This window comes from Somniosus microcephalus, chromosome 7 (assembly GCF_052327205.1).
Source record: "Somniosus microcephalus isolate GS21.2 chromosome 7, FLI_Smic_1.0, whole genome shotgun sequence".
NCBI classification, from domain to species: Eukaryota; Metazoa; Chordata; class Chondrichthyes; order Squaliformes; family Somniosidae; genus Somniosus; species Somniosus microcephalus.
In genome coordinates this window covers 250,174,144-250,197,806 of record NC_140993.1, presented here as the reverse complement: position 1 = coordinate 250,197,806, position 23,663 = coordinate 250,174,144, and the positions used below count along the sequence as shown (strand labels likewise).

General features: G+C 48.0%; 1 protein-coding gene across 2 annotated transcripts in view; it reads right to left on the bottom strand.

The window, feature by feature from the left end:
• Nucleotides 1-23,663, bottom strand: part of LOC147115226 (uncharacterized) — a 228,720-nt gene that overhangs the window by 190,499 nt on the left and 14,558 nt on the right. For both annotated transcript variants that reach the window (XM_085993599.1, XM_085993600.1), the window contains exons 3-4: nucleotides 5,199-5,252; nucleotides 1,577-1,630 (exon numbers count right to left, since the gene is read on the bottom strand). In XM_085993599.1, the coding sequence (XP_085849725.1) occupies nucleotides 1,577-1,630; nucleotides 5,199-5,252 (108 nt within the window). The remainder of the gene's footprint in view (nucleotides 1-1,576; nucleotides 1,631-5,198; nucleotides 5,253-23,663) is intronic.

Here is a 23,663-nt window from a genome sequence, read left to right as displayed (position 1 = left end):
TTATTTTTAAAATATGTTTCTCTTTATAAATGATTAAGTACAGAAGAACATAAGAACATAAGAAATAGGAGCAGGAGTAGGCCATTTGGCCCCTCGAGCCTGCTCCGCCATTTAATGAGATCATGGCTGATCTGATCTGTTAGAGTTTCACCATGAGCACTGATTGCAGAATAGGATCATCTTTGATTTATATAGGTTTTTGCCCGTTACTTTTGTCCAATTTTTATTTGTTAAACAGTGGGTACTAATGACATGATCATGAAGGGAATAGTTTGGAGCATGACTGACTGCCTTGGTACGGGATTTTTGCCAGAAAGGATTTGGGAATGAGTTTTGGTTTAAGATTGTGTTTTAAAACAAAGTGAATTCACACAGGTTTAAAAAGCCATAGGCTGTATACTCAGACAGAGTTGGGAAACATAGATTAGAGTTCAGCTGCAGCTGAACCAGAGTCCTTTAGACAATGAAAAGTAAGTTTAGAGATTCCAATGAACATGGCCATCTTTTATTGTTGCAATGACCTATTAATTTGAGCTCAGTACGAGGTGTCTACTGAGACTAAATCCTCGGGAGATTTGGATCACAGGCCGATTGTCAAATCCCTGAATGGAGGAGTTGTTGCAGGCACCACCTTTCCACTTCCAGTGAATAGAGAAAAAAGGAAACATGGGCTGTGGGTCAGGCTTTAAATTACAGACTGCAACGGACTAACCTAGGGCTGTTACCCAAGATGCAGGAGTTCACCTTTTGCATTTACAAGTTGCCCTGAAAGAAAGTGGATGCCAAACACATGTAAGGCAGACCACGACAGGGACTGCAGTTCATTATTACTTCTCATTTTCAGGAAGAGAAGTCAAATGTGAGTGAAATGTAAGGCTTGTTTACAACTGTTACTCTCTTTATTCATTTGTAAAATAAAGCAGCTTAACGATTCATATCTGGTCTTAGTGCACTAATTGTCTTTTTTTCAGTCCCCCTATTGAAAAATTGGAGAATTGCATGCAAGGGCATGGGTAAAAGGCACAATATCCAGTTCATATCATGAGTTACATTATTGAATAATTAGATATTGGGCAGTACAGGCACACTCCTCAATTTAAGTCACTGCTTATGGGAATGACCAGAACTGCAGTACCTGAGAGAATATCTAAGGTAGGCCTGAAATTTGTAACAATGTCCTACAACGTATGAAGGAGTTGGATTAACATGCATGCAACTGAACCTGAAGCACACTGGATTAATCAAGTCAAGTTAATTCAGCTACCTTACACTGTTGGAATGAGCAACTGATCTGAGCTCTGTATGAAGCGTCTGCTGAGAATATACTCCGGGGAGGCGGAAAGCAAGTATCTTTTTGATGTCATTATTTTTTTCTTAAAGTCAGCAATAACAGACAAAATAATATCAAACAGATGTTCAAGTTAATCATAATTCTTTGCAATGGTTTGATTTTTATGAGAGCGCCTCAATGGTGAAACTCCATCTTTAACATCAGCACTTTAATTTTGTTAAAGAAGAAACATATCACAGTTGCAAACTGATTTTGTTGGTCAAGGAATGAAAACAGATATCTTACTCTGTATCCCTTTGGTCCAGGCTCCCCTGGAGGTCCAGGCAAACCAGGTTGACCCTGAATAGAGGAGAGGGGGAATATATGTTTTAGAAAGAACTAAAAATGTAGGTCATGCAGGTCAAAAGACATAACATATTTCCAATTTACACATGGCACACTTTCTACATATTAACGAGGTGATGAAGTAATATCTAGCCTTGGTAAGGCTGTATCTCTGGAGTACTGTGCTAGGTTTTTGTCTCTGTATTACAGAAAAGATGTCGAATTATTGGATAGAGTCCAGAGTATAGGTACTAGGTTGATTCCTGTACATTGAGGGCTGAATTATGAAGAACAATCTATTACCCTGGGACATTACTCTCTGCAGAAGAAGAGGATTTGCTAAAGGGAAGTCGTGTTTGACAAAGTTAACAGAGTTCTTTTGAATAAGTGACCAACTAGATAGCTAAAGGAAATGCAGTAGTTTATATGGATTTTCAGAAGACATTCGATAAGGTGTTTCACAGGAGACTTGTTGGAAAAATGGAGGCACCGTGGAGAGGAAGTTGGTTGATGGAGAGGAAACAAAGAGTTTGGGTAAATGGATGTTGCTTAGACTGAGAAGGATTTGGTATTCCCCAGGGTAGTGCTATCCAATAGAAATCATGACTTGCTACAGGTATGGTTATTGTGACACTATTTTAGCCACAGGCATTAACCTTAGTAGAAAATGTCTTCCACACAATACAGGTAAATATACTTCATGTGTATAAGTTACTTAACAAACCATTTAGTGCGAAACTTTGTAGCCTTACTCTTTCAACGAAGTTTGGAATTCAGTTATGAATTTATCAGACACGGCACATCTTAGTGCAGCTTCTAGGTACTTATCCAGCAATCGTGACTTTATCAGAGTGACTGGTCAGAACGTTGACTCGAACGAGATGCGGCAGATCAGCCCCTGCTCCCCATCCAGAACGCGAGTGGATGCTGCCAGCCCTTTGCAAATGACGTGCCTTGTTGGGCTGGCCTTCTTCTGCTGACCTGGAGCTCACCACAATGACAGCTTCCCTCTTCATACAATGTTACTGGTGTTTCCATGGTGCTGATGTCTGGCGTTTTCACCATGTTGCACACATTTTAGCAGAAAACCAATAAGCAGTAACCAAGGAAGTAAAGCATGCACAACCATCAAAAAACACACGCACACTCTGCTTTTCGGTTTACCATTTAACCAACAAACACACAAAAAGGTTAAAGTACACATGCCTAAGCCATGAAAATATGAGTATTGCGGTCACATGCCCAACGACGGTGTCTATCACTCATTTTTTATTTACAAATCAAAAATTCAATTAGTCACAACTGGATTTCCAATTAGCCACATGTGGCTAAAGTATTGGACAACACTGCCCCAGGGCCGGGTCCACTTCTGTTCTTGGTATACAGTATATAGATGACTTGGACTTGGGTATAAGGAGCACAATCTCAAAATTTGCTGATGACAAAAAGGTAGGAGTGAGGAAGACTGTCAAAAACTTCAAGAAGACACAGACAGGTTAGCGGAATGGGTGGAGAGGTGTCCGATGTAATTTAATGTGGCTAAGTGTGAGGTAAAACATTTTTGGAATAAAAACAAGGAATATGGGCATATATACTCAATAGAAAGACATTGAATGGAGAGCCCTAAGGTTTCAAATACATAATTCCCTGAAAGTGCATGTACAGGAAGAAAAAGTCATAAAAAAGGCAAACAGCATTTTGGGTTTTATGTATAGAGTACAAGAAGATAAAAAAATTATAAATTTGTACAAAACCTTGGCTAGGCCACAGATAGAGTGCTGTGCGCAGTTTCTGTTGCCCCATTATACAAAGGGCATCAAACCATAGAGAGGGCAGAGTGTAGATTCACCAGGATGATATCAGGGATTGGAAACTGTAGTTATGAGGAAAGACTTGAGGTACTAGGACTATTTTCACTGGAGCTGAAAAGGCTAAGAGGAGATTTAGTTGAGGTTTTCTAAAAAAAATTATGAAATGTTTTGATAGAGTAAATATGGAAAGATGATTTCCTTTGGCTAGGAATCCATAATGAGAAGACATCAATTTAAAATTGGCACTAATAGAATGAAGAGGGAGGTGAGGAGAAATTTCCTTACAAAATGAATCATTGGAGCATGGAATGCTTCAACATGGAGTGTTTGGGGCAGAAACTACTGCCTCTTTTAAGGGAAATATGGATAAATATTTGGAGGTAAATATAGGGCTCTAGGGAGAGAGTGGGGCAGTGGGATTAGTTTTGGATTGCTCTAGCATAGAGACCATGGGCAGGATTTTCATTGGGCCGTGGAGGCGGGATTGGAGGCGTGTGGGGGGTTAAAATCTCGAAATCAGGGGACACGAACCCATCCCACCCCCAATCCGCCTCCATGCCAGTTTCAAAGGAGGTGGGTACCCGACCTGTGCTGGGACCCACCTCCCCGAGGCGGGAAGGGGGTTAGTGCCAATTAACTGCCTGTTAACAGGTAGTTAACAGGCAGTTTTTAGCCTAATCCCTATTTTTATTCCTGAAGTGTGAGATTCCCGACAGCTCCAAACCACACCAAGTTAGCGAGGCGGACCGTCGGGCTGAAGGGCTTGGAGGGTTCCAGATGTCCGTTGTTCAGGTGAGTGATGGGTGCATGAGTGCAGAGGTAAGTGTGTTTGGCGTGTGTAAAGTGTTTAAAGAAGTTTTACTTACCTTTTCTTACCTTTACAGCCTTCCTTCCTTCAGGTCTCGGGAGTCCCTCATCTCACCGGCACAGAAAGCAGAATGGCCGCCAGCTGTCAAAAGTTGCAGCATTCAGCTTTCTGTTCTGGAGAGATCTGTAAATCAGCTTGAGAGGAAGGAATTAACTTGGAGTGCAGATTGTCAGTGTTTGACAGCTTCAAAGAGCTGTCAAACGCTGATATTTCATCTGTCAAAAGCTCTTGACAGATGAAATGTCAATCTGTGACGTCACCTGTTGCCGGGTGGCCCTTAATTGGCCTGCTGAGCCCGCTGGGCGGGCTCAACAAGGTCAATCAAGTGAAAATCGCGTGGGTTGGCCACAACTCGCTGGAGGCGGGACTACAACCCTAAAAGTTGTAGTCCCGCCTCCTACACGCCTCCAGTATTAAAATCCAGCCCCATAGGCCAAACAGTCTCTTTCTGTGCTGCAAAATTTAATGGATCGGGCGGAGGGAGGTGAGGTGCGGACTTGTTCAGTAGCCTTTAAGATTCTCATGGGCATGGTGAATTTGGATCCAGGAAAGTTCTTCGATCAGATATAGGATCAAAAGACCAGGGGACAGAGTTTAAAGTAAAGGATGTCAAAAGAAAATAGAAAATTTAGGTGACATTTTTTTTCAGTCAAAAAAGGATAGACTTGTGGAACAGAAAATCATGCTAGTGTTTCAAAAAAGGACTGGATGAACTCATTAGGAAAAGGGAGGGAGGGCTATTAGTTCTAGAATCATGAGGAAACTGATGTATAGTTTGATAGGGTAGACCAGATGGACCAATGCTCTTCCCCTGCACAAGTCATTACTATGTTACGATATTATGATACTGTAAGCTTACCTCATCAGAAAGAAAAAGCAATAAAAGTAAGATGCAATGCTGTACCTGTATGCCTTGAGAACCAGGTATACCTGGAATACCCTGTTCGCCATATTGTCCCTTGAAAATGAAACACAAATTAAAAGATACAGTACGGAAGTTGTGATAACAATGTATAAAAATGCTTAAGGATGAAAGGGCTGAAAATTGGTAGGGGGCACATCCCAGGGAAAGTGTTGGGACATGCCCAACCGAGGACCTCTTACACTGACACCTCCAAAGTTTGCAGGGTCATGGAAAATCCTTTAATTATCATGTCAATGGTGAGCACCCATTCCTCGCCAAGGTAGTCCTGACAACTGCCATTTGGCAGCCTAGTACATCTGGTCTCACCAGGCATACTGAACGCCGGTGATCAACCTGCCGACTGAGCGGCCAAGGACATAGAAACTCCCAGAATTGGGAGACCCCGGCCTCAGTCCCATCCTGTCCCGTCCCCTGTTGCACCACTGGTCTTGCTGGAGTGTGCAAAGACTGCCCATGACAAGGTCCGGCAGAATCCCCAACATAAGCTGTCCAGAATCTTACGTTAAATTATTGGAATAAAGAAACTTCCACAGGTGTTCCTTTGATGATTCAGTGAACCACACAGTGTAGTGTTGAACTATATATAGACTGGAAAATCCCATTTTCGATCCTCAGTCTATGCTGTTAGCTGATATCAGCTGGAACAGCATGCAGGCCTTCAATTGGCCCTACCACCCATGGACTAGTAAAAAAAAAATCCAGTGAGGGTTCTTCTCACTTTTGATTGCTATACCCAATGATTCCAGCTGGAAAGCGTATGTGCTTGAACAACAGGTGAGGACAAAAATCAAACTTAGTTTTGATACCTTCCATAGTCAAAGAGCTGGCCAACACTGTGTCCATGCTAAGACATGAAGAATGACTGGTTATGTAGGCACCTGTGGAACTGTATCCCAGTATGACTCAACTTTGGGTAAGGAGGATAAATATGGAGTTGGGGACAATAGATGTAAATATAGGCGATCAAATATACCACACGATATGGGGGTCCTCTGATGATGGGATGGGCAATGGAAAGGAAAAATCAGGCGAGGTGTAGACAATCTGCTCCCACCCATTTTCTGCACCCAAAGTTGAATTTTACCCCCAAGGTTTTTTCCCCATTGTAGCCCATTTGCAGCTATTCTCACCTAACTAAAGAATTCATTGGAGGTGGGGGAGAATGCTGGAGATGAATCAAGAGCTCATCAGGCCATGTCTGGGGTATTGGCTGAAAGTGGAGGCACAGCACTGATACGCTTATCAATTACTTCATAAAAGGTGATGAGTCGAAGAAGAGATGACGAGTCGAAAGAAGAGATGAATAAGGCTTTTATTAGCTAAGAAGAGACCATGCTTCTTCGTGAGTGACTGAACAAGTCTGAACGAAACCCACACAGTGGTGGGTGGAGTCAGCTGAGGCATGCCTCCATACACAGCGCCACCCAGAGGTGGCAATATACAATACAGTGGTTTACCACATTCACCCCTTGTTTAATGTGAAGTCCGGCGGGGTGAAGGGTACTACAAGTTAAGTCTATCAGGAGGCCTTGTCTGACGTCCTGATCGTCGTGGTGGCGGCGGTGGTGTTGCAGCATCCGACGTCGGGTCTGGTGTCTGGGTGGTTGGCGAAGATTCCTGGGGCTTTGGCATGCCGTCTGCAGGGGTTGGGTTGGGAGGGGTGGTGGGGGATAACAGTGGTAAGGGGGATAACGGTGGTAAGGGGGATAACGGTGGTAATTCAGGGGTACCCGAGGGTGCGAGATCTCGTATGGAGACCGTGTCCTCCCGCCCGTCTGGGTATGTCACCCAGGCATACTGGGGGTTGGCGTGTAGGAGGTGCACCCGCTCGACCAGGGGGTCCGTTTTATGCGTCCTCACGTGCCTCCGCAGTAGGACGGGCCCAGGAGAAGTCAACCATGCCGGTAGCGAGGTTCCCGATGTAGACTTCCGGGGGAAAACGAACATTTTCTCATGAGGGGTCGCATTAGTGGCAGTACAAAGCAGTGACCGAATGGAGTGGAGCGCTGCAGGGAGGACCTCCTGCCAGCGGGAGGTCGGAAGGCCCTTAGATTTTAGTGCTAAGAGGACTGCCTTCCAAACCGTCGCGTTCTCCCTTTCCACCTGGCCGTTCCCCCGGGGGTTGTAACTGGTGGTCCTGCTCGTGGCGATACCTCTTGTTAGCAGGTACTGCCGAAGTTCGTCGCTCATGAACGATGAGCCCCTGTCGCTATGTATATAGCTGGGGAACCCGAACAGAGCGAAGATGTCATTCAGACACTTGATGACCGTGGTACTGGTCATGTCTGGGCAAGGGATGGCAAAGGGGAAACGGGAGTACTCATCAACTATGTTGAGGAAGTACACATTGCGGTCAGCGGAGGGGAGGGGCCCTTTAAAATCAACGCTCAGGCGTTCGAAGGGGCGGGTGGCCTTGATCAGGCTTGCTCTGTCCGGCCTATAGAAGTGCGGTTTGCACTCGGCGCAGATTTGGCAGCTCTTGGTCATGGTCCTGACCTCCTCGATGGAGTAGGGCAGGTTACGGGATTTGATAAAATGGAAAAACCTGGTGACCCCCGGGTGGCAGAGGTCATTGTGGAGGGACTGCAGCCTATCACTCTGCGCGTTGGCGCATGTACCACGTGATAGGGCATCTGGGGGCTCATTGAGTTTCCCTGGCCGATACAAGATATCATAATTGTAGGTGGAGAGTTCGATTCTCCACCTCAAGATCTTGTCGTTCTTGATTTTACCCCTCTGCTTATTATTAAACATAAAAGCTACTGAACGCTGGTCAGTGAGCAGGGTAAATCGTTTCCCGGCCAGGTAATGCCTCCAGTGACGCACCGCTTCTACAATAGCCTGGGCCTCCTTTTCGACGGAGGAGTGTCTCGTCTCGGGGCCCTGGAGGGTCCTTGAGAAAAAGGCCACGGGTCTGCCCGCCTGGTTAAGGGTCGCGGCTAGGGCGAAGTCGGAGGCATCGCTCTCCACTTGGAAGGGGATGGACTCATCCACCGCGTGCATTGCGGCCTTCGCGATATCGTTCTTGATAAGAGTGAAGGCTGCACACGCCTCTGGTGTCAGGGGGAAGGAGGTGGCTTTGATGAGGGGCCTGGCTTTGTCTGCATAGAGGGGCACCCACTGGGCGTAGTAGGAGAAAAACCCCAGGCATCTCTTCAGTGCTTTTTGGCAGTGGGGAAGGGGTAGCTCCATTAGGGGGCGCATTCTGTCGGGGTCGGGCCCGATGACTCCGTTCTCCACCACGCAGCCGAGGATGGCCAGGCGCTTGGTGTGAAACATACATTTTTCCTTATTGTACGTTAGGTTCAGCCGTTGGGCCGTACGGAGGAAATTTGCTAGATTAACGTCGTGGTCCTGCTGGTCGTGGCCGCAGATGGTGACGTTATCCAAATAGGGGAAGGTTGCCCGCAGCGCGTTCTGGTCAACCATTCGGTCCATCTCCCTTTGGAAGACCGAAACCCCGTTGGTGACGCCGAAGGGGACCCTAAGGAAGTGGTAGAGGCGGCCGTTTGCCTCGAAGGCAGTATACTGGCGGTCCTCATGGCGGATGGGCAGCTGGTGGTACGCTGACTTAAGGTCGATGGTGGAGAATACTTTGTATTGCGCAATCTGATTGACCATATCAGATATGCGAGGGAGGGGGTACGCGTCCAGCTGGGTGTACCGGTTTATGGTTTGGCTGTAGTCGATTACCATGCGGCGTTTTGCAGTGGTTTTAACGACTACAACCTGGGCTCGCCAGGGGCTAGTGCTACCTTCGATAATGCCCTCCTTCAATAGCCGCTCCACCTCAGAGCTGATAAAAGCTCTGTCCCCGGCACTGTACCGCCTGCTTTTGGTAGCGATGGGTTTACAGTCGCGGGTGAGGTTAGCGAACAGGGGAGGGGGGGGGACTTTTAATGTGGAAAGGCTGCAGGTGGTTTGCAGCGGGCGATTTAAAAGTTGTTGGTTGCAGACTGTGAGTGGGGGGAGGGGTCCACCGTATGCTAGTGTGACACTCTTAAGGTGGCACTGAAAATCCAACCCTAGCAGGACGGCAGCGCAAAGACGGGGCAGGACTAGCAGTTTAAATTTTTTATATTCAGTGCCCCCTACTGACAGGGTCACCACACAGTAGCCGCTGATGTCCATTGACTGGGACTTGGACGCCATAGAAATGCGATGGTGCGTTGGCAGAATCGTGAGGGAGTGGCTACGTACCGTGTCGGGGTGGACGAAACTCTCTGTGCTCCCGCTGTCGATCAGGCAACTGGTGGCGCGGCCGTTTACCGCGATATCCATCATGGAGCTGGATAGATGGTGAGGGAGGGCTTGATCCAGCGTCACGGAGGCCAGTATGTGGCTTAGTGAGTCACTATAGTCATCCGCCGAGACGGTGGTCGGTTCCGGTGACGAAATGGCGGTTGAGTGCGTTGGATACGATGGCGGCGGATGCCATGCGGCCGGGGGTACACAAAATGGCGGATAAGATGGCTGCTCCCACGGCCCGCACGCTGCGCTGCTGGCTGGCTTCCCCTTGCAGGCGTTAGCGTAATGGCCTTTCTTCCCGCAGCCCGAGCAGGTAGCTGTCTTAGCTGGGCAGTGCGCTCTGGGATGTTTTAACTGGCCACAGAAATAGCATTTTTGGGCCTGGTTACTGGGCATCGAAGCAGTTCTTACCGGAGGCTGCTGTCTCGGTTGGGTCGCTGCAGCGGTTGGTGCCGGGGGCGGCGGTCCCGTGTCCCACGGTTTCGATTGCCATGTCTCGGCGCCGTTACGGGGGTATGCCTCGAGGTTTCGGTGGGCCTCCTCTAACGAGAGCGCAAGGGCAATGGCCGTCTTCAGGTCGGGTTCCTTGCTTTCTAGCAGTCTCTGCCGGGTGTGGTCTGACTGGAGGCCCCTGACGAAGGCATCACAGGCGAGTCCCTGCGCGTGCTCCACAGCCGTTACCGCTTTACAATCGCAGTCTCTGCAGAGTGCCAGTAGCGCCCGTGCAAATGCCCCTACCGATTCTCCCGGTTGCTGCCTGCGGGATCCCAAGAGGTGTCGGGCGTAAATTGTGTTCACTGGGCGCGTATATTGCCCTTTTAGTAGCTCGAGGGCCGCCACGTACGTATTAGAGTCCCGGATTAGCATATATACTTGATGGCTCACCTGGGCGGTCAAAATTTTCAGTTTGTGATCCTCCTCTGTAACCTGTGAGATTGCGAGGAAGGATTCAAAGCAGCTCAGCCAGTGTTCAAACTTGGCTGATGCACCCACCTCTTGAGGGTCGAGGTCCAGGCGTGGTGGTCTGAGGGCTCTCAGCAATGTCTGCTGTATCCGTTGCTGTTGTTGCTCCTCAGGTGTCGCCATTTAACTTTTAGCTAATAAAATTGATACGCTTATCAATTACTTCATAAAAGGTGATGAGTCGAAGAAGAGATGACGAGTCGAAAGAAGAGATGAATAAGGCTTTTATTAGCTAAGAAGAGACCATGCTTCTTCGTGAGTGACTGAACAAGTCTGAACGAAACCCACACAGTGGTGGGTGGAGTCAGCTGAGGCATGCCTCCATACACAGCGCCACCCAGAGGTGGCAATATACAATACAGTGGTTTACCACAAGCACTCAAGGCTGGGCTGGGCCGGAGCAGGCCAGAGATGGTATAGGGCTGTGACTGGCCAGACCACACTGGGATATCTTGGGGAATGACAGAGCTGTTCCACATCACACAGGAAAGGTTATATCAGGCTGAGAAGCACTCAGGGAAATGTGGCCAGGAAGCACTGTGGCTAGAAAAGGGCACGTTTAGAAAAATACCTGTGGATGAACTAGAACAGCCCGCACGAGTGGGCATGTATGAGCAGAAGACTGAAAGGTGGTGCATGTGTGCTCAGGAGAGAAGGCTCAACAGAAGAAGGTAAACTCCGTGAAACCTGCAAAACTTAAACCCCCGAGCGAGGGTAGACCTCTGGACCGCAAAACTTATTGGACAGTGTTCCAATGGAATCACATTTCACACTTGTGTAGTGACAATCCTATATTTGAGCATGGTTAACTGTTTATTTAAGGTAATCAGAACGATGCTACATACACATTTTGTGTGTGTGACACCCTGAATATGACATACACATTAAAAGGTGTGACTTTCAATTATATAAATCTTAAAAAATCAAGTTATATTAAATTTAAATATAAGTAGAAGTTACTGCAATGGTACAAGAAATATATATGTTGGGATAACCTAACTGCCGGGAGTCCTGACTTCAAAATGCCAGCTTTACAAACATAGGAAGAGGAGTAGGCCATTCAGCCCGTTGAGCCTGCTCCGTCATTCAATTAGATCATGGCTAATCTGTACCTCAACTCCATTTACCCACCTTTGATCCATATCCCTTGATATCTTTACACAACCAAAATCTATCAAATCTCTAGCAATGTAAACAAGAGACAAGGCAATTGATTGTATTTTTAAAACCTTCCCTAGGTACTGGGTACAATAAAAACAAGGTAGATAACCTGCGAAGCAATGTTGAAAAAAGCAGACCCTCAGCCAACTGTATAACGTTAAAACTGGATTCTTTGATATGGACTTGGATGAACCCTCTCCACACATAATGGGCTGGAATTTGCTGGCACTCAGAGGGCGGGTTCGGAGGCAGGTCCGCTGTCAAAATCTAAAAGATAGACAGCGGGTTGGGAACCCACTCCGAACCTGCCTCCGTGTAAGTTTCCCAAGTGCCGGCTCTGCCTGCGTTTTGCAGACCCGGCACTAAGAGGCGGGTCAGCCAATTGAAATACTTAAGAGGGTGTTTAAAGGTATTTAAGCAGAATTTTACCAGCCACTATCCATTTTTCCAACTTTTTCACGAGGTTCCATCGCTCGGGGATCACGACAGGAAAGTAGGTCGGGTTTTCAGCGACTCTCCATTGCTTTGAATAGGTGACAGCTGCAAAAGTAGTATCAAAGCTACCATTTCACAGCTGTTCACTTCCCAATGTTACAAGCTGGAGCCTTCAGGATTTGGAATACACTTTTGAGCTTTATGCAGTTTGTAAGTGTTTGGAGTAAATTCTCTATCCACTGTCACCTCCTTGGAACAACCTCTCTCACCATTGACAGATCGCTTCTGTCATCTCAACTTCACCCGCCATCTATTCCATCAGCATCGGTGCCCTTGAAAATATCTCACCTTGGTCCTCAGAATCAGACCACGATCAGCCCCAACATCAACATCACCAGACACACCAGCAACAACAGCAACCTTCTCCGCAATCACCTAATGCTGCACAGGACAGAAGGCATCAGCACCCAACCACATTGCTGCCTGGGAGGCCAGGGGTGGCCTCACCATGGCCAGATTTACTTCACTTGACGCTGTACACCCTGGCTGCCACATGTGCCAGGTTGGCACCACCCCACACCAACACCATAAAGCATCCCTACAATGCCCAAGCCATTCCTTTCACATTCATCACCATGGCAGGGGTACTGTTATGTCTCATCATTCACTGTAGCTCACTAAGCCACTTCCAAAGGGGCACACAAATTTGTCCAAGAACACAAAGTGTTCAAAATAAAAATTTCAATGTTTGATACATTAGCAGAAACTCTACATGAACATTGGCTAAAAGATCCAAGTGCCTACCCTTGTGTGTTGTTAGTTGGTATGATTGGACTAGGATGAGGATGAGTGTGATGGGTGGCTAGTGAGATGGGGAAGTGATAATGTAGATAGGGAGGGATGAGTGGAGGTGCAAGGTAAGTTGGTGTGAATAAGGATGTGCAGGAGTAGGGTAGGGAAGGCAGAGCGATGGGGATGTGATGAGTGGCACAGCAGGATGAGGTGAGTATGGCTTTGCAGTAACATTTTGTGATCTATTGAGATCATTGAAAGGTTTGCGCCACTGCAGCCTGGTCCTCCGGACGACATCCCTGCTTGTGCCCTCCTGTACAATGTGCAACCAGGCTGCATTGGTGTCCTGGGGAGGTCTCATCCGCCCATTGGAAGGGAAGAGAACCTCCTTTCCTACTGTGACGCCCTCCATAAGCAGGGAGAGCCTGGATGCAGCCGTGCACCTTTCTGCAGTGCTTGTCAGTGTTTGCAGCACCTCAATGCTACAGAACACTGACAGCACAACTGTCAAAATAAAGTTGGCTGTGGCCCCTTTAAGGAAATCGGCTGATGACGCGTCATCAAATGACGTCATCAGACCCACTTCCTTTTAATTGGCCGGGAAACTCGCAGGGCGGGCTTAACAAGCCCAATCAGGGCAAAATCACTTCAACAGAGTGCGATGGAACCGGGAGCGGGGTTGCCGTCCGCCACCTACCTCGGCCGCACTTAGCCTACCTCGGTAGGCGATATCACGGCCAATATTACTAGCGGCACATCTGTGTATTCTTTCTATTATTGTTTGAGCCCTATGCATTTATTCAAATTGTATGATTATAAGTGCATGTCTTATATTGTACATTTCATTGGTTGAAATAAAAGCTACTGTACGTTAAAAGAAAATCGCATATTGTCCAGGCAGGAGCTGAGTCATCATACTATGACCGTGTCAGTAGTTGAATGACAACACACAACTCTTAAGTCAAGTATTCTCTGTACAAAAAAAGTGTGTAAATGCCCCAGATGTTATCCTATGTAAATGACCTTCATCCTGCACTTTCCAGGAAGGGTTAACTGGACAGTGTTCAGGAACAGGAACCCTGGATGATCTTTGACCCCTGATGACAATCTCCTGTCAGAATCATCCAACTGAGCACAAACCAGGAACTTACCTGGTCTGTAATGCTCACCACTGTACCATCTGGGGCATTTACTCACTTTTATTGCACAAAGAATACTTGACTTAAAAAAGCTGTGTGTTGTAATTTGTGATGGTCCTCGTGCTAGAATAGCCAACAGACACTGATTATCTAGGCTGGCATAAAGAATGGACACTCGCATGAGGTACTGGAGGGTTCTTGGTGGTTACGGGACTACATCTCTGCATAAGTCACCATCATTAGGAGAGGAGGGTAAAGAATTGAAGATAAATAGCTCTAATCTTGTTCACCTTCGCTCCCTTAAGTCCAAGGGATGCTGATTTGAACAGATATGGTGGACAGCCGGTTTAGCCATTCACCGCCAGATCTGGCTGGACCACATAAAGCATTATTGGGTCCTGCTCTCGTCTGCCAAAATTGCTCACTATTCCAGAATCATTCTGAAATGTAAAGATACACCCCGGTTTCTATTCTCTACTGCTAACCGTCTTCTTAAACCCTTCTCCCCTGTCTCCTCCACCCTCACCTCCGACAACAAGTGTGAGGAGCTCATGGACTTCTTTGTCTCTAAGATTGAGACCATCCGATCAGCTGCTTCTGCCACTTCCCTTCCTTCCCCTAGCCCATCGGCCAAACTTCCTCTAACGTTCACCCCTGCCCTAGTCCCAATTCCAAACTGTTGACCACCCAACTTCCTTTTCTGGCTCCCATGTTAACAATGTCAGCTAACGGTTCTCTCTCCTCAGGTACTGTCCCCCTCTCCCTCAAATCTGCCGTCATCACCCCTCTCCTCAAAAAAACAAACCTTGACCCCTCCGTCCTTGCAAACTACCGCCCAAGCTCCAACCTTCCTTTCCTCTCCAAAGTTCTTGAACGTGTTGTCGCCTCCCAAATCCGTTCCCATCTTTCCCGCAACTCCATGTTTGAATCCCTCCAATCAGGTTTCCGCCCCTGCCACAGTACCGAAACGGTTCTCATCAAAGGCAGAAATGACATCCTTTGTGACTGTGTTAAAGGTAAACTATCCCTCCTCGTCCTTCTTGATTTGTCTGCAGCCTTTAACACGGTTAACCACTCCATCCTTCTCCAATGCCTCTCTGCCATCATCCAGCTGGGTGGGACTGCACTCAGCTGGTTCCATTCTTATCTATCTAATCGTAGCCAGAGAATCACCTGCAATGACTTCCAGTCCTGCTCCTACATCGTTACCTCCGGTGTCTCCCAAGGATCTATCCTTGGCCCCCTCCTATTTCTCATCTACATGCTGCCTCTTGGCGACATCATCCGAAAACACAGCTCATCCAGAACTGGATGTCAGACAAGCAGTCTGACAATTTAGAGACCGTGGAGGGGTCGCGAGAAGTGGTGGTGAGGTAGAGCTGGGTGTCATCTGCGTACATATGGAAACTGATGCTGTATTTTCGCCCATGTGCTCGCTGACCTTCATTGGCTCCCGGTTAAGCAGCGCTTCAATTTAAAAATTCTCATCTTTGTTTTCAAATCCCTCCATGGCCTCGCCCCTCCCTATCTCTGTAATCTCCTCCAGCCCCACAACCCCCCCCCACCCCGAGATATCTGCGCTCCTCTAATTCTGCCCTCTTGAGCATCCCTGATTATAATCGCTCCACCTTTGGTGGCCGTGCCTTCTGTTGCCTAGGCCCTAAGCTCTGGAATTCTCTGCCTAAACCTCTCCGCCTCGCTACCTCTATTTCCTCCTTTAAGACGCTCCTTAAAACCTACCTCTTTGACTAAGCTTTTGGTCACCTCTCCTAATTTCTCCTTATCTGGCTCAGTGTCAAATTTTTTGTCTTATACTACTCCTGTGAAGCGCCTTGGGACATTTTACTACATTAAAGGTGCTATATAAATACAAGTTGTTGTTTTATTCAGTTTGGTGCTGCATCAGTACTCTTTTGGGTGGCATGCTTTAGGAGCAGTAAACTTCGACCTTTGTCAGCACAATCGATGTAACTCAGACAGTTAAGGTTGTTTCATCAATGCACTAATTTGTTCCCATTCTTGTGCCATAACTTTAATTATTTTCAGATGACGGGACCTTTCAACGCTCTTGTACTATCAACTACAAACAGTGCTGATTTTTTTTAAAATTATAACAATATAAGCCATTCATTGTGAAATACAAAACTTTTCTTTCAGTACTGCTTAATTTAGCCTACTGTGCTGTGGACGCACACCAAGTAAAGAGCAAGTGGTCAGCAATGCCATTCATCAACATCAAAATGTATTTGGTGGGCACACAGGCAGATAATGTTTCACAGTTTAAGGAAATGAATCATTGTGACCATGAAACCATTAGAGTGGGATGTATTTCACTGCAAGTAAATTGGGTAAAAATTAACACTTTGCCTCATGCATAGGAAGAAAAATAAAGTATTTTTAAATAATATATACAGGACAAAGGCAAAGGGCATGGCATTTCAAAATGACTTTATTAAATCTATGCCACTACCTCATTAAAACAAAATGTAAATGACACAGCGCTGTAGAAGGCAAAAGTACTGTATTGAAAGTGACACTGCCAGCTGGAAGCTGAATTTGAAATTCATGTTACCCTATTTATTATATGTACTTTGCTTGTGTAAGTGGTGCAAATGTAAACTTACTCAAATTTTCATGAACTCAAGAACCCAAGTACTTTTTTTAGGAAACTTAAATTTCTATTCTATTATAGATTTATAGCTGAGGAAATGGGTAGACAAATGGAAGATGAAATTCAATACAGAAAAATGTGAAGTGATACATTTTGGTAGGAAGAATGAGGAGAGACAATACATGTTAAATGGTACAATGTTAAAGGGGTGCAAGAAGAGAGAGGCCTGGGGTGTTTGTGCACAATTCTTTGAAGGTGGCAGGACAGGTTAACAAAGCAGTTAATAAATCATATGGGATGCTGAACCTTATAAATAGAGGCTTAGGGGGAGAAATTCAGTAGCGCCACGTTTGGGGCGTTATACTCGAGCGGGCGCGAAATTTAGTGCCTGGCGCAAATTATCACCACCTACTGCTAAATTGACCTGCTTCGCCCCAGGAGGTGCTTGGAGCGCTAAAACAGGTGCTGCACGACTGTCCTAAGGCACTAAGCTGGAGAAGCGAGGCGCTACCACTGAGGGCGGGCGCAGCGCAGGTGCGGCCAGTTAGCGATTGCACGCAGACACGCTGGCGCTGGTCAGCTCTTAAAGGGGAGGTTCGATCTTGGATTGCAGCCACACCCTGCGCATCGGAGCCCTGATTCTCGGCCTGGACAGACCTGCTGCCACGTTCTAACGCCTAGGACCATGGAGAGGGCCAGGGAGTGAGCGCAGCGGTTCAGTGAGGGGGCCCTGCAGGTTCTGGTTGGCGCAGTGGCGCGCAGGCGATCTATCCTGTTTCCAGACAGTGGCAGGAGGCCGCTGCCCAACGACTATCGCAAAGCTTGGAGGGAGGCGGCTCACAGAGTGACCTCCAGCAGCATGGTGCCTAGGACCCCTGTGCAATGCAGGAAGAAGTTCAACGACCTCACTCGGGTTGTCAGGGTGAGTACACTTTTCAGTATCCTCTTCATCCCTGCATGTCCACCTCACTTTATGGCCAAAGGGTCCTGAAAGACCCAATGCCCAGCCCTCATCCAACACCTTTGGGCCTTTCATGAAACTCACACGCACATTCAGCACTTTACACACTGTAAGGGCTAATCGACCATGGGAGGCAGTGCAGCCAAGATCAGGGCTTCACACTAAGGGCTATTCCACCATGGGAGGCAGTGCAGCCAAGATCAGGGCTTCACACTGTACTCAGAGCCGGTCCTCTCTTTTGCAGGGCAAGCTGGCCCATAACAGGAGGTAGCAGCAACGGACCAGGGGAGGCCGGCCTCACCTTCAAGACCTCAGCGATCTGGAGCAGCGAGTCCAGCGGATTATGGCAGGCCAGATGATTTGCCCCGTCGCCACTGGAGATGCCGACCCCGTTCTGGACAGCAATGGTAAGGTCATCACCTTTTTGACTTCTCTCCTTCCACTTGTGCTTCACACCAGCATCTTTTGCTGCTATCGAACCAACACAGTGCATTGCAGCACTCATGCCTCCCTCGCTGCCGCCCTGTCCTCACGCTAAAGCAACTCTTGTACCTCCCTGCTTTCAGAAGCTGATTCGCCAGCTGAGGAGGTGGGCCCTCAAGCTGCCACTGAGTGATTCTGAAGGCGAGGAGGAAGAAAAAGCCGGACCATCAGTGCCACCCTCAGCCGAGGCAGCCCATGGCCATAATGGGGACACGTCTTCCCTGAAGGGGAGCAGGGGGGAAGGGTCTGAGGAGGATGAAGCTCCGGGGCCCAGCAGGCTGCAGCAACGCGGGGGGGGGGGGGGGTGGTTGGGAAGCTCGGCAGCCTTCTCCCCAGAGGGAGAGTCTGGCCTCCAGTCCTGCTACAGTGAGCACAGAAGAGGTGCAGCTCCTCGCTGAAATGGGCGCCCAGGCAGAGCAGAGGCACACTGAGCTCATGGCTGCAGTGGCAAGGATGCCCGAATCCATTGAGTCACTGGTAAGGAGTGTCCAGGACTTTGGTGCAGCACTGGCAAGGAGTCTGCAGGACTTCGGTGCAGCACAGGTGGCTTCCATGCAAGTGCTTAGTGGTGCAATGCAGTCAGTGGCTGGTCTGATGCAGACGTAGATTGAGGCCACACGAGCACTGACTGCTGCCACCCTCGCTGGATCGGGCACGAATCGCCGGGGACCGCAGCAGGCCAGCAGTCTGTGCTTCAGCAGATTGCTCCGCATGCTGCAGTGCTGCCCCGTGGGAGTGCCAGTGTGTCGTCCAACCAGGGAGTGGCTGTCCTCTGTCAGGATGGCAGCATTCCTGCTGCCAACACTGTCACTTCTCCACTGCAGCTGCCACCACCTGTAGGACAGACTGCTGCCGCCCATGCAGAGTTGGAGCAGTCAGCAGCCGGGCCCTCCAGGCCCAGAGCTGGTCCAGGCTGTACCTCAAGGGCATCTGCCGACTCAGTTTCTGACACTCAGCAGCCTTCCCCCAGCCTTGCTGCAGCCACTGGGGTCCCATTGTGGAGGAGCTGCAGGGTGGGAAGGGGCCAATCTCACAAGCGAAGCAGATCACCCTCGAAGGGCAAAAAGTAGGGGGTGTGGCAAAATGCTGTTAATTTTTTTGGTGCAGGCCGAGGATCGTGGTCAGTTTTTGTTTACTCTTTTGTTCATTGTCTCCAGGTTCTGAGAGGCAGTTATGTGTCTGACTGCTTTTTTTGGGGTTTCTCTGTTACTTTGTCATGCGGGAAGGGCACACAGTTTGTTAAATAAAGAAGTGTCATTATTCAGATTGTGCATGTTTGCTCTTTGAACTATCTGTTGCCTTGACCGGCTCAGGGGTTGCGGAACGGTTCCATTCATGTTCTTTCAATGGCACAAGCCATTCCCTCAGAGGGGGCCTAGAACCGACTTGCAATAAGCTGCTGACGGACGGCCCTTGCACTTTGTGCCTCCCTCCCGTCCTGGTGCTGCTCCTCCTCCTCCTCCTCTGCTGGTGCTCCAATGTCTGGTGGCAGTGGCTGAGTCCTGAGGATTGCCAGGTAATGCAGCATGCAGCATACTACAACGAAATGGGAGACTCGCTCAGGTGAGTACTGAAGGGCTCCCCCGGAATGGTCCAGACAGCGGAACCGTTGCTTTAGCACGCCGATTGTGTGCTCAATGATGTTCCTGGTCTCTTGATGGCTCTCATTGTATCGTTCTTCAGCAGGGGTGCTGGGCGCACGGAGCGGGGTCATCAGCCAGGTGCACAGAGGATAGCCCTTGTCCCCGAGAAGCCAGCCTCCTGGGTGAGCCGGGGCTTCGAAAAGGTCTGCCACAGAAGTCTGGCGCAGGATGAAGGCGCCGTGGCTGCTGCCTGGAAAGCGGGCATTGACAGCTAGTATCAGCTGTCTGTGGTCACACACCAACTGGACGTTCAACGAATGGAACCCCTTCTGGTTGCGGTAATCCTCGGCATTCTATTGCGGTGCCCGCAAAGCCACATGCGTTCAGTCAATGGCGCCCTGGACCATGGGGAAGCCCGCTATTCTTGCAAATCCCATTGCACGCTCTTGCTGCTTGTCCAGGGTCATGGGGAAGGAAATGTACTGATGTCTCCTTTTGAAGAGGGCATTCGTGACTTGGCGGATGCAGCAATGCACCGCAAACTGGGAGACATTGGCAATGTCCCCAGTAGCGGATTGGAAGGAGCCGGTGGCATAGAAGTTGAGAGCCACTGTCACCTTCACTGTCACCGACAGACGTCCTGCTCCTCAGTTGAGGCTGCAGATCTGGCTGAAGCAGGTGGCAGAGCTCAGTGACCACCTCACTGCTGAATCGAAGCCTCCGAAAACACTGCTCCTCAGAAATGTTGAGGTATGAGAACTGTTGGCGGAATACCCTGGGAGGGTAAGGCCTCCTGTGCCGACGCCTGTTGGCCCTCCTCCATCTGGCCATGATTGGCACTCTCTCTCGGCGTTTCTGAGCCCTCTCAATGCAATGGAGAAACCCAATGTTTCCACCCATTGCAGCCCCCATAGTATGTGGCCACTCAAGGTTATGCCAGTGAAAAATCAAACCAACTACAAAGTTCTGGGCCGAAGCCAGAAGTACCTCTGCGAGCGCTGACTCAATGCAGAAAGCTCTCTCCCTTTGTCTCTCTGCAAATCTCTCTCTCTCACAGAAGGAGCGGTCCAAAAATGGCTACCACAAAGAAGCCAGGAAGAGCCCCCTTTAAATAGCGCCCCCCCAGCCCCACAGCGACTGGGAACTGTTCCAGTCAACCAGTCGCTGGGAGCGCCAGGCGGAAAGGAGGGGGGCGCCACTGAATTTCCGGTTCAGGGCGCCCCAAGGGTGTTGCACCATGAAATGACGTCAGGATCTGCGCGCGCAGCTGAGCGGGCGTTGCGGTTTTGCGCCGCTGCTAAATGTCCGCTCAATTTCGTGAGAGGCGCAGGTCTCGCTGCGCCCGGGCGCTAGCCGCATTGCACCCCACTTATCGCCCTCTTAAGGCACTAACGGGTGGCGCTAACAACTGAATTTCTCCCCCTTAGAGTACAAAAGCCAGGAAGTTATGCAAAATACTAGTTTGGCCCCAGCTGGAGTACTGTGTCCAATTCTTGGAACTGCACTTTAGGGAGGATGTGAAGGCTTTGGAGAGGGTTCAGAAGAGATTTACTAGAATGGTTCCAAGGATGAGGGATTGCAGTTACGTGGATAGACTGTAGGAGCTGGGGTTGTTCTCCTTAGAGCAGAGAAGGCTAAGAGAAGATTTGATGGAGGCGTTTAAAATCATGAAGAGCTTAGATTGCGTATAGAAAGAGAAACTGTTTCCAATGGCTGAAGGATCGATAACCAGAGGGCATAGATTTAAGGTGATTGGCAAAAGAACCAGAGGCGACATGAGGAAAAACCTTTATACGCAACAAGTGGTTAGGATTTGGAATGCACTGCCTGATACAGGTTCAACAGTAGCCTTCAAAAGGGAATTGGAATAATATTGAAGGAGAAAAAATTGCAGGGATGTGGGGAAAGAGCGGGACTAACTGGATTGCTCTTCGAAAGAGCCAGCACAGACTCGATGATCTGAATGACCTCCTTCTGTGCTGTATTATTCTATGATTAATATAACAGGTTAGTTCAATTATGGCCCGTAATTTGTGATCAGCAGCAATGCGACAGCGATCGCCACAGACCTCAAAGGAAGTTGCCCACAGAGATCTCGTGATCTCTGTGACGAAAACATTGGCCCAGTAATTCCGGTCCCAACGCGTGAGTACGGACGGGGTACTCACGCGTGGGCCTGTTGGAAGTGCCGGATTTCAGCATGCACAGCGCATGCGCGGAAAACCGGCATTTCCTCTCCTCTGAACCAAGGGGTTAAGAGGCGGTTCCCTAGCGACGTTTGAGGCAGCGCGTACGCGTTGAACTTCAGTTTTTTTCACAGGTTTGTCCGTGCGTGAAGGCCTCCACTTTTTACGAATGTAAAAAGCAGACGTAAGGACTTAGTTTTATAAGGTAAGTGGTCTAATAATTAAAGTTAGAAATTTTTTTCCACGGGTTTATTATTTTAAAAGAATTTACAGTGAGGTAAGTGTATTTTTGGACCCGATGTCTTGAAAAAAAATTTTTGACAGAAATTTGAATAATTGTTTAAATTAGTTTTTTAAAGTTATTAATAGTTAATTTAATTATTGGAATTTTTTTTTAAACTTTTATTTAAAGTTTAAGTAGTGTTTTGGGCGCCCGTGCTTTTCATGAGTTTGACAGGTCTTATGTCTAACTCATGAATGGACTTTTGTAAACTCCCATTGGTTGCCCAGTGCTCACGTGATCCCAGCCGGCTCATCGCACTAAGTACGCCGCTGGATCATGCACGCACAGCGCGCCGGGAGCTGAACCGGGCCACAGACCAGAAATCCAAGCAGGCCCAGTCTTCAAATGTCAGCGCGATATGTAAGTGTAGGTCGGGGGCTTGCACCCGCAGGAAGCCCCCGACCCAAATTTCTGGGCCATTAGGTTTCTCGACGTGTAATTGATTGTAGCGCTGCTAATAGGGGATTCTTAGCGCACTGCAGCCGTGACATCATCAAGCTGTCTAAGCAGCCAATCACATTGAAGAACTCTCACAGACAGCAAACCAAGAAATGAAAAGCACAGATTATCTACACTTTTTAAAAATGTTAGAAATAACTATTGGGACATTCACATGGGGTTAAGGTAGAAGCCGAAATATCATGAACAATTTAAAAAAATATATAAATCCGTGTTGGCTCTCCTTAATTAGCGAAAACCTCTCCAAGTGCCTGTTAATTTTTTCCTTGATTATTGTTTCTAAAACTTTACCCACCACTGATGTTAAACTGACCGGCCTGTAGTTACTAGGATTGTCCTTACACCCTTTCTTGAACTATGGTGTCACATTTGCCACTTTCCAATCCTCAGGCACTTCCCCCGCATCTAGGGAAGATTGGAAAATTATGGCAAGCCCTTCCGCTATCTCCTCCCTCAATTCCCTTAGCAACCTGGGATGCAAGCCATGTGGACCAGGTGACTTATCCACTCTAAGTATATCCAGCCTTTCTTGTACATCCTGTCTATCAATTTTCACCCCTTCCATTGCTTCTACCTTTTCCACTTCTACCAATATTTTGTCAGCATCCACCTCTTTAGTAAACACCGAAACAAAGTGCTCATTGAGTATTCTAGCCTTGCCCTGCGCCTCTAAGCATATATCACCTTCATTGTCTCTAATAGGCCCCACCCCGCCTCTTACTACCCGCTTACTATTTACATGCCGGTAGAAGATTTTTGGGTTCTGTTCTGGACTTGTTAGATGTAGGTAGCGCCCCAGTGGTAGTTATTGTATAGCAGTGTGTTATTTGACCTTCTTCCTGTCTGCATAGGAAGTAGTATTCGAGGAAGTGTTTTCTCAGTTGTGAACAAGGTGTGGTAGCTTGTTTTCTATCCTCCTCCATCCTTCCTTATACGCTAGGCAAGACGCAATGTCTGTGAGTATCCTTGTTTGGTAACATAATAACAACCTTGTTGGTATAGTATTTTGACAATACTTTGTCAATAAGAAGTTTATTAGCTGCTAGCTACTAAGGGCTAGCTTCAGTGCTATTTACTTATACAGTTATCTACTTATCTGTGTTAAGCAGTCTATTCTGTTTTCATAAACATATTTTTGCA